General features: G+C 56.9%; 4 protein-coding genes across 4 annotated transcripts; 3 read left to right on the top strand and 1 right to left on the bottom strand.

The window, feature by feature from the left end:
- Window positions 1-5,248: 5,248 nt before the first annotated feature.
- VDAG_07001 (uncharacterized protein) lies at window positions 5,249-7,045 on the top strand (the record flags this gene model as incomplete). The annotated part of the gene is made up of 1 exon (XM_009655906.1): window positions 5,249-7,045. The coding sequence occupies one exon, from the start codon at window positions 5,249-5,251 to the stop codon at window positions 7,043-7,045; it is 1,797 nt and encodes a 598-aa protein (XP_009654201.1).
- Window positions 7,046-7,294: 249 nt separating this feature from the next.
- On the bottom strand, window positions 7,295-11,353 carry VDAG_07000 (killer toxin subunits alpha/beta; the record flags this gene model as incomplete). The annotated part of the gene is made up of 3 exons (XM_009655905.1): window positions 7,295-8,972; window positions 9,037-11,244; window positions 11,322-11,353. The coding sequence occupies 3 exons, from the start codon at window positions 11,351-11,353 to the stop codon at window positions 7,295-7,297; spliced, it is 3,918 nt and encodes a 1,305-aa protein (XP_009654200.1).
- Window positions 11,354-13,211: 1,858 nt separating this feature from the next.
- VDAG_06999 (uncharacterized protein) lies at window positions 13,212-14,414 on the top strand (the record flags this gene model as incomplete). The annotated part of the gene is made up of 1 exon (XM_009655904.1): window positions 13,212-14,414. One exon carries the CDS (start codon window positions 13,212-13,214, stop codon window positions 14,412-14,414), a length of 1,203 nt encoding a protein of 400 aa, XP_009654199.1.
- A 1,469-nt stretch (window positions 14,415-15,883) lies between these two features.
- Window positions 15,884-17,481, top strand: VDAG_06998 (LysM domain-containing protein; the record flags this gene model as incomplete). Its single annotated transcript, XM_009655903.1, has 2 exons — window positions 15,884-16,081; window positions 16,138-17,481. The coding sequence occupies 2 exons, from the start codon at window positions 15,884-15,886 to the stop codon at window positions 17,479-17,481; spliced, it is 1,542 nt and encodes a 513-aa protein (XP_009654198.1).
- Window positions 17,482-18,698: the final 1,217 nt, after the last annotated feature.

Raw genomic sequence — 18,698 nt, 5'->3', positions numbered from 1 at the left:
CCCCCAACCCCCAACCCAAACCCCTCGACGACAGAGGATGCGACGATTAGACGGTTGGACCCTGTCCGTCTGGGCCTCCTCCGCCATTCGAAACGTGCTGTGGCCGCCCAGGCCAGTGTGCAGTGGCTCAGGTTGGCAAATACAAACAGAAGCCACCAGCATGCTGCTACAAGGTTGATGGCATGCAAATGAGGGCCTTCTACCCCAACCAAAGCAACAGGAGCCACGATGCCGTCACATCAACACCAGTCGCATGCTAGGTGCCAATGGCGGCGTCTACGGCGCCACCATGGTCACAGTTATGCACAGGCCGACCTGCGCCACGCCGAGCGCCGCAGCGCTCGCGACCAGAATCGATCCCATCTTCTGCATCCGGCGATGGCTCACTCGCTTCCGGCCTTCCGTGTCACGACGACCAGCATGGGACGAAAGCCAGTTCACCGCTTATCCTGCTGTCTTGTTGCCCTTTCCCTGAGACGATAACTGGTACCCGGCTTGGTTCCATCGGTCTGATTGAGGCAGTCTTTGTGTCAATGTCGCTCGAGGCCCTAAGCCCGCGCCTGGTTCAATCGATAATTGTGGTGATCTCAATCAGACATGATCCGAGTCAGCTACTACGTGTCGGGCAACGCCGACATTAATCATGCGCCTCAGTCATTACACTGGGAGTCAGCAGAGCGGCCTGCCCACCGACAGAACCTGCCGAGAACCTATTGATTTTTGGGCTTGGCCGATCCGTCGTGGGAGGCCAGGGCATTGCACAGGGTGGTTCTTCGCTAGCCAAGAAGACTACTGTAATACTGTCATGCAGACGCAATGCCACTTGGTCCAGTATCATGCTTTCAACCCGCCCACTACCGCCTCACTGATCACGCCCATCGCACGATTGACCGACAAGGCCGATCAACGTCCCCCGCAGGACAAGTTTCGATGGTGACAGCAAATCAGTCACATTACATACTCGTCCCCCAATGGCATCTTCATGACAAGTCGCTGCTCGCTGCGGCGCGCTGCACTACGACGTACACACCTTCATCACCGCCATTGCTGTTATCGACCGTCCGCCCACGGGCGGCTAGCTCGGGAAGTGAACTAAAATAAAAAGAAGCTGATCAGAAGACGGCAATCGTGGCCGTCGATCTCGTACTTTGTCAGCCAGCAACCCTTGATTGTTCCTTTCCCCCCACCAAAACATTTTCTGGGGGGGCCCAGGACCCCTTGCTTCCCGCGACGATGATACTTGTGACAGCAACAGGCTGCACGTCGCGGCCATGTTCTGGACCACCGGGGCGATGCCCAAGGGCCTTCTGTAATCAATCCCCTGCGTTGTGGCAACTGGATGCGGCTCACCTCCGAGCGTGATGTTCACCTGGTCCACAAAGTTCCGGTTGAGCCCCTCACCAACTTCTTTCACGAGACTGTTTCAAGAGTGCGCACTCCTGTCTCCTGCGTTCTCAGGGCCCGCTGGGTCGGCGAACAGAGTGTTCCAGGTTGGAAGCTTTCCTGGGGCTTCTAGAACGTCCCATGTTTGAGCCGAGGCAGGCGCCAATGCTCTTTTGTTCGGCGTTGTCCCCTGTTCCGGGTGCTTTCCCAGGCGTGTTGCGGGAGAAATGCTCTGACCTTTCTTTGTTGCTGGAGAATGGCGAGACGTCTGTCACCCCAAATGCCGCAGTAGTGCGGCCACTAGGTTAATTTGTCGATGAATGGGTGCATCCTTCATACAGATATTCGTGTCAGCGCGAAGCCTTCGCCAGGGGCCTGTCATTTCGGCCGACAGCCACATTGCTTTGTCGAAGATCGGCATTACGCCAATGTCACTTGATTGGCGGGGGCAATGGGCCACTCAAGACCTGTTTGGGAGGGCAACTCGAGGCTCAACGAGGTCATATCGTGTCTCTCTCTTCCCTCCCGCGCGAGGCGGCACTTGGATGCAGTGTTTGATTTGACAAGGCTCCGTGTCCCCTGGGGATCCCCGGCACTGGCCAATCGCTCGCGCGCGAAACTTCCGTTGGGTGAGGGCTCATCCCATTTGCATCTGTCTTGAACTTGGGAATGGGGTGTGAGTGGCTCGCCCTGTTTCCTTGTCTCTGGTTGATAGGCTCGAGGCATGACAGCAGAGGGACTTTCCATTGAGCCCCGGCCTGGCGGCGAGGCGGAACCTCCGCGCCGGGTTTAGTGGGTTCTTGATCTGGTATGGCGATCGACAAGCTCGATGGACCATGTCTCACGGTGAGAGCGATAGGGACTGCACTTGATGGCCAAGTCTCCCGAGGCGCAGCGTGGTCAGCTGCGAAGGTGCAGTGTGCAAAGCTGAGGCTTGTGGCATGGTGACGGCACTGATGCGAGAGCATGTTTGGCGCATGCTATCGAGCCTGTGCAGCAGCGCCGGTGCGTTTGCTCGTTGCTCGACGTAACCACCAAGGTTCTTGCATGGTAAACTTTGCCAGGCGAATGCGCCCGTGAGCGGAGATGACCGACGATCAGGAGCACCCGTAAAATGCTGACTGCCGAAGTGACCACACAGGGCCTCTCGTTAGCTACTTGGCTCCAAAGTATCGTAGGATCGCCAGTTCGAACGCAACAGATCTGAGTCAATCGCGTGCTGATCGCGATGTGACGCCCAACAAGACTCATGGGACGAGAAGCTCCCAACCTCGGCCATCATGTGAGCACGTGTTATTGCTCTGAAGTCCCAGCATGCTGGAAGCCCCCAGAAAGGATACAAGTCGTCATTCTCTTGTCATGGAGTGATCGACCATTTTTGCGTGTCGCGGGTACTTGGACCCTGCTTTGCCCAGCATCGGCTCCGAGTGCTCAGTGTCGGCTTCGACCGTCCCGGACCAGCCAGCAGCACCCTTACCCATTGAGCTGATCAGACGTTGACGTCTGGTTTATTGCCTGGTGAGATTTCGCCATTCAAGCACGTGCAAGGCGGGATGGAAGGGCTCGGGCTCTGTGCCGTGAAACATCCGCTGTCGTTCCCAATCTCTTGTTTTGAGATTGGGACGTGGGTAAGGGGGTGCTATGGGTATTTGATGGTAGAAGTGCACAGCTATTTGTCATGGCCAGTCTTGTATTTTTTGTTCTTGAAATGCTCGGCATTGTGTATGTCAATGTGTTGAGACGGCTGATATGTGAGATATCTTGAAGTCGTTGAGGATATGGCCCAAAGGGCTTGGTTCTCTGCTTCCATTTCCAGGTGCAAATTGTCCTCAAGGGGTGGACCTTCATCGTGCCTTGGGGATGTTATAACAATTGCGTTCCCTCGGCTTTAGAGGAATGGTGCGGCTGCTGAAATTGGGAAACTATTGTCCGCCATGGTCATCTTGTCGCTCCTCGGCGCCACAGCTATTCCTCTCGCCCTGTAGTGAACTGTGAAGGCCCCGTACCGAGTAGTCACTGGTAAACTGGTAGATTAAATCCTTGGGAATGTCTCTCAAAAGAGATGATGCTTGACTGGAGTCGCAGGCCAGTCTCACATTATCTGAGGGGCTGGCAGTGGATTATCGAGACTCAGGGCTTTTGCTATCTTAATGGTGTACACCAAAGGCAGGATATTGGCCAAGATGGCAAGCACAAGCACATATGGTACTCTACAGAGAGGGAGAAACTACACAGACAAATGATAGCGGTGGTCGTTCATTGCGGTTCCGGACGGACTTGAAAGACTTGACATCTCATTATTCATCTGGTCTACCAGAGTTTGTCGTTTGCTGCTGAAGTAGCCTTTCCATCGGATGCAGTGCCAGCAAGTCGTCTTCCGAATGCGCACCCTATTAAATTATTGTATCGGTTTCTGAGTTGTATCACGCATTCCAAGGTCATTTTGTGAATCTTTGCTACTCTGCTCTGCTTGAGTTATCGTAGCTCGAAGCAGGAGCTTTACTGACTTGGGTATTCAAGTGATATGCTTGACGTATGGACAATCAACAGGGAGCTCACGGTCCTGGAACAGACTGCACATATTCCTAAACGCATGTTCATGCAATTTAATGTATGTCACATGCTGCACCTTAGACATGGCTCTCTGGCATCGTGTGAATATCAATGTCAACTCGGCAGCGTTCAGGTACTCACGTTGTTAATGATGACGTTGGATTTCAGGGATAAAACATAACTTGCATCACTCCAATGCAGTGAGCTCCAAACTAGGACCAAATACAAAGCTTCATGGGCTGGCCTCCAAAAGCATGTCGGAACGGTGACCGCCTCTCACAGCCTTGATGGGATGAGAGCCACAGGCTCAAGCCCAAGGCGGACTTGGAGCTGGGAATCCGTTTCTCAGAGAAATAGCATGTGTGCCTAGCTCCGCCGAGGGATGATCTTGAGCTGGAAAAAGCTTGAACCCAGTGTCGAGATGATCTGGCTCTCCAGGCTCATAAGTCCGTCCGCCAACCATCACATCTACAAGTTTATCGCCTTCCTAGTGTTGTAATGATTGCGTGACCATCACTGTTACTTCACCGACCACGCTTTCATTTCGACGCTCGCTGTATCAATCTAGAACATTTGAGTTGCTTATTCTTGTTTGGGATATGGGATGACCAGACGCGATGGCGATTCTCTAGATGTGTCCAAAGTGCCGGCTTACGCGTATTACTTGACGGAAAACGAGCACGGCCCAGTAACAATCGAAGAAGCAATACTCGAACGATGTGTTTGACAGCATTTGAACAGGCTGTGCTGTTCCACTGGTTGCGCGCTTCGACTCTAAGCTTGCGGATTGGACTTCAGTCAAGAACCCTTATTCGATGGAGATCTGTCAACACAATCAAATACCTTGGTTGAAGAATAGACCTCGCCTTTGGTACTTGAAGAGACACAACACGATGACAATGTTGCCCTTCAAGCCCTTCAGCAGCTCGCCCAACCCCTCCTCTTATCGAGTCTGGAGCCTTCTTCTTCGCGGCCGCCATTCACCCGCCCGACTATCGCTTACCCCGCCATGAAGAAATGCTCAAAGGCCAGTGGAAACAATCCCGCGGCCGATCATCATGGCAACACTAGGTAGACATCCGTAAAAGGCGATTCTTCCGGGTGGAGCAGATGGCTCCAGGCCCAGGGATCCTTCGCGCAGCCGGCCTAGAACAGCAGGGGGTTCAATTCCTTCCTCCTCACGATTTGCCTCTCTCAATCAAGAGAAAACACGATATATGCAGCGGCAAAGAACCAGACACCATGTCCTCGCACATACAGCCTTCGCCGTCTGTTTTCCCAACCCAGACAGCAGCTCTCCGATCGGCCCATCATGTCGTCTTCAGACACCCTCATCTTTAGCCTCGCCACGATCCCATCAGAAACGCTGGACCTCATCTGCTCACACTTCTGCCTTCACTGCAACCGCGCTCACGCCGTCGACGCGCCCCTCGCCGTCGTCGACAATGCCTTCGGCGACCAAAAGACTCTGTCGGCACTGAGTCGCACGTGTAGACGCCTCCGCGCACACGCCCAGCCCGTGCTCTTCCACCTCTACCACGCCGCGCTGCCTCACACCATCACCGGCGACCGTCGCACGTTCCGCGCCCAGCTCTACAATGCCCGCTGCCATTTCCGCGAGAAGCGCCTCCTCGCACTCTTCCTGCGCACGCTCCTCGACAGGCAGGATCTCGCTGCCAGCGTGCGCGCTCTGGCGCTGTACCAGGCTCCATGGACGGGCTTGGTGCAGATGACGCCCACTGGCAACGCCGGCGTGACCGACATGCGACAGCTGCAGGTTGAGCTGATCGCAGACGTCACGGCGCGGAGCCGCCAGAAGTTACGCCATGATGACAGCGGTGGCGGTGGAGGAGGATACCTGGCAGCGGGCGACGCCGCCGCCGCCGACCCCGGCGACAGCTCGCTCGAGCTGCTCCAGGACCTGACCGTCGCGCTCTGCGCCCCCTCGCTGGACCAGCTCCTCATCGAGCGCATGATGCGTCTCGACGAGCTCGCCGACGCGCACAGCGACTGGCGCGCCTGGTCCTACGACCTGCCGCGCCTCACCTACCTCGCCTTCCCAGGCCTCCGGGCCGGCGGCGAGGAGACGTACTACTACAAGGAGGCGCGGAACCTCGTGGCCCGGGCGCCGAACCTGCGCGTCCTCGTCGCGCCCGACTGCGAGGCCGAGTCGGATCACTGGATGGAGCAGCAGTACAGCGGCGTGCCGTGGGACCTGTCGCTGGCGCACCTCCGCAGGTTGTCCATCAGCGGCATCGAGCGCGGGCACCTACGTGCCGTCCTCGCTGGGTGTCCTGTTCTCGAGGACCTCGAGTACTTTTGCGAGGACACGGGGTTCGAGGATGATGTGCTGTGTCCCGGACAAGACCTCGCACTGGTGGTGAAGACGCTGCGCCGTCTGTGCTACTCTGTCATCGGCAGAGAGAACAGTTCGTCCATCAACGCCGAGCTCCGGGTTTTCGACGAGGAGCACTACCCCTCTTGGGCTGGCTTCCCTGCTCTCCAGACGCTCGAGATCGATCGCATGCTCATATATGGGCCGACTGAAGAGGCAGACAGCGACGACGATGACAGTGATGGCGGTGATTCTGATAGCGACGACGATGAAGAAGCAAGCAACAGTGACCAGGAGCAGCACCACCACACAGCCGAAGAATCTACGTGGCCGAGTGCTGCCCATGAGCCACAAGACAGCCAGAGCCCTGGCTCGCGACAGACCAAAAAGGAGCTACGCAAGATGAGAAAGACGACTCCCGAGGACTTCCTTTCTCGCCTGCCGCCGTCCCTCGAGATGCTCAGGATCGGCCACATCACGTCCTGGCCAGCCATGCACAGAGATGCCGTGGCGCTGGCAGACCAGGCGGCGCGCCGCTTCCCTTGCCTGCGGACTCTGCGGCTCGAGGTGGTCGAGATGCTGCCGCCTCAGGACGAAGTCACAAATCTCGTCAGCCTCTTTGAGGTCGGAGGCATTTCTTGCTCCGTCAGGGCTGTAGAGCGCCAGGGCCGTGATTCTCGTGGTCTGCTGCCCGTGCGTCTCGCACAGAGCGGTCCGCAGGTGGTTATAGACGAAGTCGAGGCCCGGGAAAACGTCAACAAGAACGCCACATGATCATGGGTTGAAGAGCATCAAGCACCAGAAATACATTTATATGATCAATCTACACGCTTTTTACACTCTGTTTCCCGACCCTGCGTATACAATGCAGAGGAGGAAATGGGATCTATGTATGTGCCTGCATCTACCGATACATTGCCATGCTACGCAACATGGAATAAGGAAACTCTGTGCCGTATGCAACTATGCTGTGTTGTGCGCCCTCTGGGGCGTGTCTTTTAGTTGGCCCACATCCTATGAGCTCTATTTTGTGCCACAGGCCTTGCCCATGATGGACTGAACCTTGGGCGTGTTGGTCGCGTACGACTTGCCCATATTCTCCTTCTGCTTGGGCGACATCTCGTTCTTCTTGGCGTTCAACCCGGCAAAGCGGCCGCTGCGACCGGCTGGTCCGCCGAGCTCGCCCATGATGGTGAGCAGGATGGCGAGGGGCGCACTGCTGGGGTCCTCAATGATGGCGTAGACGCCGAGGCCGGCGGCGCCAGCACCCTCGATGGCCATGATGAGACGGCCGAGGGCCGCGCCGACACGGCCGAGGGAGCCGACGACGGGACCGACAAAGGCCAGCAGGAAGAGGACGCCCTCGATAATCTGCAGGATGAGGTTCTTCTCCTGCTCCTCCTTCCAGTCCTTGCCGATCTCCTTGACCGTGTTCATCGAGGCGACGGCGTCCTCGAGCATGAAGACGGGCACGGACAGGACCTCGACGGCATTGTCGTAGCCGCCGGACCAGTCCTCGAAGCCAATGGCCGTGTAGATGTCGTCAAAGGCGTCGGTGATGTTGGCCATGTTCTCACGCGCGATGCGGATGATCTCCTTGGGGTCCGGCACCTCAATGTCCTTGGCGGCCTTGGGCATGGGAATGTCGTGGTAGTAGATGTTCTTGGCGATGCACATGTCCTGCCCCGTGCAGCCGTTGTTGTTGGCGTGCTCCTTGTAGCCCGTCTGCACCCACTCGGTCAGGATGCCCTCCTCGGCGAGGGCCTTGTGCCAGCCGGCCTCGTCCTTGAGCTCGAACCAGTAGGCGTAGTCGTCAAAGGGCTTGCCCGTCGGCAGGTTGAAGCAGTCGGCGGGCTTGGCGTCGCTGCGCTTGGCGCGCAGGCCGCCCTGGACGGCGAAGCAGTTGAAGAAGTCGCCGGAGCGGCCGCCGTACTGCTTCTCAAAGGTCATGAGGCGCTCGAGGCGGCCGTCGAGCGACTTGATGATGTAGTCCTTGTAAAAGTCAAAGAGGCCGTCGTAGCCGCTGGCGGCGGCGTCGTAGCCGTTGAGCGAGTTGGCCAGCATCTTCTTGAGCGTGTCAATGGCGAGCATGGCGGCGCACTCGGGATCCATGCCCCCGGCGACGGCATCGAGGGCGTCGAGCGTGTCGTAGCTCGAGTCGAGCGGGCAGTTGCTGCTGAGGTCCAGCTCCGGCCAGTCGTCCAGGGCCTTCTCCGCGTTGGCCCGGCCAACGTCGACGCCCAGGTCGATGGCCCAGTCGCTGGTGCCGGCCATGTTGGCGAGGCGGTAGATGAGCTTGCGGCTATCCTTTGTCTTGGGGCTCATCCACGACACCCACTCGACGTCGTCGTAGATGAAAATGTCAGAGTCGGACGAGTCGTCGTGGTAGGCCGACACCTTGGAGCTGCCGAACCCAGACTGGGCGTTGAGCGCAATCTGCATCATCTCGGCGTCGGCAATGTAGCCGGGCGTGCCAGTGCAGGTACCAGCCTTGGCGGGCGACTGGTTGCGGCCGCCGAGGAAGAAGCAGTTGGGGCCCTCACAGCCCATCTGGGCCATCTTGAAGCTGCGGCCGTAGCTGCTGACACCGACCATGAGCTTGTTGGTCGGCACGCCGGCCTTGGTCACCATGGACAGGGCACTCTGCGTCAGCGTGATGTTGACATGCGAACGAAGGCAGTTGGCACCAGGACAGCCCTCACTGAATCTGTTAGTGTCTGCCCAGAGGCGTCAGAAGAAAAGGGAGAGAGAGGAGAAAGACTCACGAAGCCCACTTGTTGCCGACATCCCACTGGCCATGGAGATCGTAGGTCATGTACACAATGTAGTCGACAATCTTGGAGATCTCGGCAATGGGGAACGCCTTGAGATACCAGTAGGAAGCCGGGGCGGCAATGGCAATAGTCTTGCCTTGAGGCATGCGGCGCTTGACGATGCCCAAGAAAGCGAGATAGTTCTTCCCGTCGTCGGGCGAGCCGGGCTGGCTGCCATCGATGTCGGTGGCACCAGGGTACTCCCAGTCAAAATCGACGCCGTCGAGACCGTTGGCGGCGATGAAGTTGATGACATTAGTGGCGAACCTCAGCGAGTTGGCCGGCTTGACGGCATTGCGGAAGATGTGGCTCGTCGCCGGCTCGTTCGAGAAGGCCCAGCCACCAAAAGAAAGGACCTTCTTGAAGCTGGACTTGAGCTTGACAAACTTGTCAAACTGTTCCTTCTCCTTGGGGCCTATGTAGATGGAAAAGTCCTCGGCGATCATGCCAAAGGCAAAATGGATAATGTCGTTCTCCTTGGGGATCGTCTCGACATCCATGTTGAGACAGGGGCGGTCCATGTTCCAACCCTCAAAGTAGCCGAGCTGCCTGAATTTGTCAGGGCCGACCTTGTTGTTGACAATGTCCATGCCGCAGTTGGAGATGCAACCGTACGTGTCCTTCTTGGCCGTGCCGGGCGTGTTGTTGACGGTCGTGTCGACGCAGAAGTCCTTGGTCGTGCCGCACTGGCCCCAGATGTTGCAGCAGACGTTGAGCGGGCATGGGTTGAGCATGGTGAGGTTGCCGCTCGAGGGCCTCTCGGTGCCGGGCTTCTGAGGGCCGCAGATGGCGTTCTCGATCGGCGCCGGCATGGGCGGCGTGCCGCCGCTGAGACAGATCTTCATGTTCTCCTTGAGCAGATCACAGTCGCCCCAGCCCCAGGTCTTGCCCGTGTTGAGGTTGTGCAGCTCCGTGACCGTCAGGCCGTTGGGATCAGCGATATCGAAGCATCCGTCGCCCTTCTTGATCGTGTACACGGCGCAGGACCCGTCACTGTTGTCCTTGGGTTTGAGGTTCGGCTTGTCGCCGGCAGTGCAGCAGACCGCCGACCTGATCTTGAGGTTGTTGCAGAAGGCGCTGCTGCCGCCTCCGTTGAGCTCGTAGAACTTGGTTGTCGAGATGCCGCAATCAGCCGCCAGCTGAGGGCACGTGTTGTCCTTGGCCACGACCAGATACTTGCATTCAGCAGCCGCCCTGCGCACTTCGGAGGATGCCGAGGGGGCCTCTTCCTCGGGCTTATCACCGCCCGAGCAGCAGAGCGAGGTGCCGACCGCGAGGTTGGTGCAGAAGGAAGAGTCACCGCCGTTGTATTTATAGAGAGCCTTGAGTGTGATGCCGCACTTCTGCGCTGCGAGGCTGTAGCAGCTGTCGGTGGCTTCGATCCTGGCGGTCCGGCACTGCTCGTCGCGGTCCTCGAGGCCATCGTTGAGGTCATCATAAGGGTCGTAAGCCCTAGCCTCGACAGAGGCCGAAGGGCCCAGAGTCAGCGAGGTGACGCTGTACGTGGGTTTCGTGACACTCGGAGCCGTGACAGAGATTGACGAGTTCTTGTGCTTGGGCAGAACGGCATCGGCACCCAGAGTCAGTGCGAGACCTGGGATGACGCTGAGCTCCTCTCCCTTCCAGGTTTCACCGCCGCCTGGGAGATCGAGACAAGTCATCTTGGACCAGCCCTGCACGGCGCTAAAGGCATCGCTGATCTTGCCGGTCGCGTCGTAGTAGATGCCAAAGCTCTGGCTCCAAGGAAGGCCGTCGCTCGAGCCGCAGACCTGGGCAGCTGCCTTCTTCGGCAACGAGCCCTCCTTGGACTCGACCAAGGCGACGAAACGCTCGAGAAGGTCCTTGGCCGAAGTCTTGCGAATCTGCTCGCCGACCCACAGCCCGACAACGGCATCGCCCGACTTGGCGAACAGGGCCGTCGACTCGCAGTTGGGGTCCTCAATAATGTTCTTCTGCAGCTGGAGCGTGGCGTCGACGATATCGGACGACTTGCTGCCGTCGACCGTCTCGGGCCACCAGCCGACCTCGACGTCAACCTTGGTGGGCCTGAGCTCCGCCGATGCCAGGCACGGCGGGCCGAACTTTTGTTCGCTGGCAAGGGCCGTGTTGGAGGACGACTCGGGGACGCTGCAGGCGCGAATGGTGTTCTCCCTGGCAGTGCTGGTGATGGGACGGTTCAGGTTGCCCTCAAAGAGCAGCGTCTCGTTGCACTGCTTGAGAGCCGCGATGGACGGCACGACGGTCCAGGAGAAACCCGTTGGGCCGACATCTGCGCAAGGAACGGGACAGAGGTCGCGAAATGTGGGCTTGGGAACGAGGGCGGGATGGGGGAAGGTTTCCACGTCAAAGCCGGTTTCAGAGCCGATGTGTGGCGGCGAAGAAGCCTAGCCAGCCCCCGATGGAGGTGACGGCATTCTGACACCTCATGGTTTGAGTCAAAGAGTGAAAATCAAGAAAACAAAGAACGTGGTGGCCAAGACTGGCACAAGGGATATGGCCAGGCAATGATGTGCCGGTGAGAACGAGAGAGGTGAGAAGCAAGCCAACAGAGAGGCAACTGCCGGTGGGAAGAGACAGTATGAAGAGGCCTGTCAGTTCAGCGCTCAAAGAGAGAAGAGAACTCTGAACTGCGATAACTTATATGAATCGATACCAAGCTCCTACGACTTGAAAAGCGAGTGGTAATGGCTGCCCATGTTCTGTTCCGACCCGTCACCTCCCTCTCCGAGAGGAATTGATCCTTTCACTGACGGCAAAACTCCAGCCGAGAGACCGAATAGCCTGGATCATTACTGTGCCTCCTGTAATTGCGAATGAATCCTGGCCGGCGCTGCATCGACCGAAGGATTCAGTCTGGCTTAGATAGAGGGGGTGCAATGTCTAGAGAGCGGCTCGACTCCCCTTCTCGGCAAAGCATGTGCCCCTGAAGAAATGCCATGTCCCGTCGGCCAATGGACGACACAATACGAGTTTGCTCAAGTTTTGCGAACTTTCTCCCTCACTCTCATTGTGTCTCCTCTAGCTGTTGTGCAGAAAGAAAAAAAAAGAAAATAGAAGAAATCACCGCAAAGGCCCAGACCACAAGGAGGCGAATCCTTCGGCATGATCCCCCTGTCGCGGGATGGGCGCAGGTACCACAGCCAAAACGTTGTTAGGTTGCATCGCGCCCAAAGGCTAGTCAAGTCATCCCCAGGTAATCTCTCCTCATCCATCCCGAAATCCCTCCAGAAACAGACTGCTAGGCAAAAGCTTACATGGACAACCGTTCGAGCCCCCTGAGACCAGGTCTACCTGGGTGTGCACTAACTCCTTCGAATGCGACATGGGCTGGACAAGGTTGTTCTTTTCTCTGAGCCGTGATGAATGCGGTAGTTATTCCCAGCAACCGAATCCCGAATAGGCAGTTGGCTACCTAGGAATGCAAGGCTAAATCGCAATCTCGGGCTCCCTCCAATCGACCCCTGGAGGATATGGGGTTTTGGGGATCGAGAATTGGGGAATCTGACATAGGATTCTACAAGGCAAGGTAAGGCCCTGCAGAGAAGACGAATTCACAACCAGAACTCAGCAGCGGCACACATGTTCAGCCGTGCTGGAGTCACCTTATTCTCACAGCCGAGGACCATCAAGGGAAGTTCCAAGGGTCAGGGTCGGGATCCCCCAATCCGTAAGTTTTGAGATCGCTTACGGCCTTTGAACCCCCTGTTCTATCGCTCGTCCTCCCCCCTACCCTACTTTCGGTTGCCCATGGGACCGCATCCTGCATCTGGCTCTCGGAATAATACTGCCAAATGCGAAAGGGGCTGATACCTTTTTTTTTGGTGCTTTAGCCCTCGAAGGATTGGAGAAATTGTCAAGCCAAGGCCTGGATGAGGCCTCGACCCGGGAGAATAGGCGTCCGGTCCACGTGGACCTTCGCGAGGACGTTCGATGGCCTTGAAGGGCGATAAATATGTTTGCCGCCATCAACGCCGCCTCCATTCTGTGCCATGATGTTGATGCTTTTGCACGTCAAGTTCCTCAATCGAAGGACCGACTGACCTTTGGCGGCCTGCTTGTCTCATTCTATCAGCCCCTCGTCTGGGTGATTCCTCTCATTTCTTGCTTCTTTCTTACTTCCCTTCATCATGAGGTTCAATGCGCCGTCTCTGGTCGTGGCCATCCTCGGTGCCACGGTCCGAATGGTTCACGCAGGAATGAGCGTCCGCGGTGCCGAGGCCCTCTACATTTACAACGTCTACCGCATGGACGTGGAGATCAGCGCCGCCAGAGCACTCGCCGACGGATCTTGGTCGGGGCCAGGCGACACGCGTGAAGTGCCCTGGAAGATTGGCCGCTACCTCGGCGACAGCACGGTGCCGGAAGATTATCCCAACGGGCGCGGCAACCACTACGGCCTCAACTTCCATGCCTTCATCCGCCTGACCCAAGGGTCGGGCTCCAACTACCCGCGCAACAACCACCAGAGTCGAATCGCCGACGACTGGATGCCGACGCTCTTGGAGGTCAAGAACCTGCCTCGCTTCCCGCCCGACAGCGGCGAGCTCATGCCGATCGACAGCAACACCCCCACGCCCCAGCGCTACACCTTCAGCAGCTTCGACCTTCACAAGATGCTGGGAGCCACGAGCAAGGGCGCCGGCCTCAACGCTAAGAACCCCTACTTCTGGTTCGACAATGTGCTGAAGATCCTCGGCAAGCGCGCTGCGCAGCTTTACGAACTCGACCCGGCCCGCGGTGCCGGCTACTTCAACAACATGAAACCCTGCCTGCGTGAGTCGCACGTGGGCCGCACCATTGAAATAGAGCCTTTCAAGCAGGAGGGCATCGGCAAAGACCTCGTAGCCCTTGCCAAGCAACAGGGCATGGGGTCTTCGTTCTCGAGAAATTGGATCAAGACCAAAGAAGTAACACCCGCTGAGAATATCAGGAAGGGCGGCGACGAGACGGTCTACTTCAGCCAGATGCCTGATCCCAAGAATGCAAACCAGATGGTGCCGTACAAATACACGGCGTTTGACTCGGCCGCAACTTCGGACGCTATCAAGAAGAATACCAAGAAGCAATTCCGAGAGGCTCTTCAGGCGCGAATGAAGGTGATGGCGAAGGAATTTGGCACCAAAGGCCCTGACGACGAGAACGGAAAACCAGAGTGGATCTTAGGCGATGAGCAGAACGTCAAGCACGAGAACGTGCGCAAGCAGGTTTGGGTGCTCAAGATAAACCACGAGAGACAGCAGGACAGTGCTACGGGCTCTGCTTCTGGTTGTGGCTACAAAAAGCCCGCCGACCCGAAGCCGAACCAGAGTCGTAGAGAAGCCTCGTGGTGAGATTAACGAGAACGACTTCCAGTCTTAGGGGTGTCTCTCGAACAGGTTTCATGATTGAAACTCTTTCGTAGCGTATAGCCCGGTAGATCTCCTTACAGCAATCTCATTGCTATTATTGGTCCTTTCCTCTTGACCCTCTGAGTTCAAATAGAAGCCGACGCACTGCCAGTCACATGGTCTTCATGGGTCCTAACACCCTCGAGAAGGGTGACGGGGGCGCCCGAGGCCAACTCATGAGCGTCACGATACTGTTCTAGCTGAGCGGTGGTGGTTGTCGCCTTGTCTACCTTGGATGTATGTCATCACAGCTTTGGGTGCGACTTGATTGGGCTGCTATGGTGCTTCCCCTAGGTATCAAGTGATATATGCATCGGCTGCTTCATTCAACATTTTGTTTGTTTTCACAGTTGTCAAGAGCCGCAGAACTCGGGAAGCTTTCTGTCGCATTTCGACGGCGTAAACGTATAACCTCTGAATGAACCCAACTTCACCGTCTCTCCATCCGACTCACTCTTCTGTCGAGGATACAGCAAATCTCAAGTGCGTGAAGCCAATTTGATTCCGCGTCGTGGTTCAACTCACTGCCCCTCCACCACCTCCTCCAAGCGAAAACTGTCTTGCAGGGGCTTCATCTAAGTTGCAGAATCCTTCAAGGTGGCAAATTGGGACCTCAATCGTCCCATGGCATCCTAAACGTGTGGTCAAAGCATAACGACATGAGCATTGCCCCATGGAGAAAACCCGTCGTGGTCTTAGTGCCTGGTCACATGCCAGACGGGACCGACCGAAAGCTCTCAGTCGTGGTTCTCTCGATAGCAGACAAGCAAAAAAGAGACCTTGTCGTTCGGCTAAACTGAAGGCGAGCAATTTGGAGCTCGGTGCACCTTCTGATTTGGCCTTAGTCATGGACCTTATAATAGACACGTCAAGGCTTGAACAGGTTCAATTAAACACAGTTCCGAACCCAGGCTTATACCTTGAGGCTTTTCCACTCCCTCTGTCTGTCCTGAATCCTTCGACCGGATGTTGTGCTAGCACATAGGAAGGTGATCCTTCCGGGTGAATGCACAGCGGACGCATGATCATTGATCTAAGGGGTCCTCCTGCACTGCAACGGTGCATCTGCATTGCCTAGACCCGGCTGTGCCACTTTGGTTGTCGGCGGGACCGTTGCGGAGCAGGGAATCATATGAACCCCCTGTCGGCTCCGTGCCGAGCAGGAGTCTGAACCATGAACCCCATTTCCGTATCTCGTCTGAGTGAATCCAGAACATCACCACAAGACGACAATTCTTCCTCGAATGATCTGTTGTGACCGGTGTATAATTAGACTGCTTGAACCCTCGTGGCTTTCTTCCTCGTCTTGATCTCCCTCCTCCAGGCTCATTCTCACCTGTCAAAGACTTCAGTCCTTACAGCTCCTCCGTCTCATCGACTTCCCCCAGTCTGGGTTGATCCTCTTCTTCACGATGTCTTTCATCAAGAGCCTGTTGCTGGCCGCCGCTGCGGTCGCATCCGTCTCGGCCCGCAGGGGCCCGGAACCCAAGTACCCTCCCGCTGCCGGCACCAGCTCCTACTGTTCGTACTGGGTGGACTACGAGGGTGACAAGTCCTGCTCGCGTGTCCTCGAGGACAACGTCGTTGTCCTGAAGGACTTTGCGCGATGGGTACGGCCGTATTTCCCACTGTCGAGTGTGCACAACTACTGACCCAAATAAAACAGAATCCCACCGTTGGCGCAGACTGCTCCGGCATCAAGGCAGGCAACTCGTACTGCGTTGAGGCCTTCGGCGAGCCCGAGCCCATCGAGGTCACCACGACCACCCGCGCTGCCACGACGACGACGCAGCCCACCGCGACGACGACGACGTTTGCCAACGGCATCGCCACGCCCCAGCCCACCCAGTCCGGCATGGTGACCAACTGCAACAAATTCCACTGGATTGCCGAGGGCGTCAGCTGCAGCCAAGTCATCAGCTTCCAGAAGATCACGCTCGCCGACTTTGTCAAGTGGAATCCTTCCGTCAAGAGCGATTGCTCCGGCATGTGGGCCGGTGTCAACGTCTGCGTCGGCGTCGTCGGCAGCTCCACCGACACGGCCAAGCCCACGACCACGGCTCCTAGCAACGGCGTCGTCACGCCTCAGCCCACTCAGCCCAGCATGGTGACCAACTGCAACAAGTTCCACTGGATTGCCAAGGGTGTCACCTGCCAACAGGTCATCAGCTACCAGAAGATTTCCCTCGCCGACTTTGTCAAGTGGAACCCCAGCGTCCTGAGCGATTGTTCCGGCATGTGGGCTGAGGTGCAGGTCTGCGTCGGCGTCATCGGCAGCACGCCCACGACCTTGGCCACCACGACGACCACTGCCGGTAATGGCGTGTCGACCCCTCTGCCGACGCAGCCCGGCATGGTGACCAACTGTGCCAAGTTCCACTGGGTCGCCAAGGGTGTGACGTGCAACCAGATCTACAGCTTCCAGAAGATCACCCTCGAGCAGTTTGTCAGCTACAACCCTACCGTCAAGTCTGACTGCAGCGGCATGCAGGCCGAGGTCCAAGTCTGCGTCGGTCTCATCGCCGGCACCACGCCCACGACGACCCGCCCCCCCACCACCACGGCCCCCGGCAACGGCGTGTCGACCCCCCAGCCGACGCAGCCCGGCATGGTGACCAACTGCGCCAAGTTCCACTGGGTCGCCAAGGGCGTGACGTGCAACCAGATCTACAGCTTCCAGAAGATCACCCTCGAGCAGTTTGTCAGCTTCAACCCGACGGTCAAGTCCGACTGCACGGGCATGCAGGCCGAGGTCAACGTCTGCGTCGGCCTCATCGGCGGCAACCCCACGCCCACGCAGACGGGCAACGGCATCGCGACGCCGACGCCCATCCAGCCCGGCATGGTGTCCAACTGCAAGAAGTTCCACTGGATCGCCCAGGGCGTCACGTGCCAGCAGGTCATCAGCTTCCAGAAGATCACCCTTGCCGACTTTGTCAAGTGGAACACTGGTGTTGGCTCTGACTGCCGCACCATGTGGGCCGAGACGAACGTCTGCGTTGGCGTCTAAGAGGCAGATGTTACTTGGATCATGTTTATTGGGCTGGGGAAAACAAGAAGTAGATGAGATTTTCGTCAGAGTTTTCAGAGTACATATTACCTTTACATAATGGCGAGAGTGCCCGTTGCGAATAGATGAGTTGCCGTCAACATGTGTGCAAGTTTTGCCGTGTTTTGTTTTGCTTGGTTGAGTTGAAAGTCTGTTGTCCAGGCTGAGCTTACCTATGATTACGACTTCATTAGAGATATGCTGGTGTGTTGTGGTATAGATCATGCCTATCTTCTACCTCCACAAGGCCTTTCGGCTTGCTCAGACGTATTTATTTACCTGATTCTCCATGCCGACGACTTGTTTCCACCTCACTCGTGAGTCAGCTGTTGTCCTTGCATTCGACCAACCTGGCCTTGGTAGACTCGGCGTCTGTTGTCATGAGTTGCTCTGTGGAGGAAAATACGATCCATTCTACATACCAAACCACATGCAGCTTGATACATGTGTCATTGGAGGCACAGACGGCATGAGAAAAGCAATGACTGTGGTGTGATCTGTGTGTCGGGTCACCACGTGGGTCCTCACCCACCTGTCAACTGTCAATTTTGATTAACTTCCGGTCCCCGAGTTGTCAATATCCCGGGTAGAGCTGACCCGGAAGTCGAATAGGGACGGGAGGGATCGTCGTGACTTTTAGGTCTGGATTTCCATAGCCCGTTGAAACAAGCATCGCGTAGGGCTGCTCAGTTGCTTTGGTGAGGGGAGCCAGCCAACGGAGGTGAAACGCCAATGATCTCTCCTTCGAATGTTCGAATTAACCCAAGGTTTGAACACCAACTACCTACCTACTTAGCAACATTTATATCGCTCGTACCTTTCGAACGTACGACTTGGCTGGAGACTTGCCTGCGCTGGAAGCCACTGACATGGGTTTCAAGATGAGCCATTGACGGTCAACTCTCTTTAGCTGCCTCCACAATCTTCTCTTCATCCTGAAGCATGTATGATCATGAAGTCGTTCAGCTTCCCATCACATCCGTCTGGCCGAATGGCTCACCGGCACGGGCACCGCTGATGCCGTCCCGTCTGGGCAAGTGGGGCCGCTGCGGGGCCGGGGAAGACGGGTGGCGGGAATGGCCCGGCGCGCTTTTTGTGGGTTCGCGAATCTCATCTTAACCATCTTTTTAGCCAGGCAAGCCAGGGGCCTAAGACGACCGGGATCCTGCAGAAAAGAC

Source organism: Verticillium dahliae, genomic scaffold, assembly GCF_000150675.1.
Source record: "Verticillium dahliae VdLs.17 supercont1.15 genomic scaffold, whole genome shotgun sequence".
NCBI classification, from domain to species: Eukaryota; Fungi; Ascomycota; class Sordariomycetes; order Glomerellales; family Plectosphaerellaceae; genus Verticillium; species Verticillium dahliae.
Note: the sequence above shows the minus strand (reverse complement) of the source record. Positions and strands in the feature narration are given on the sequence as shown.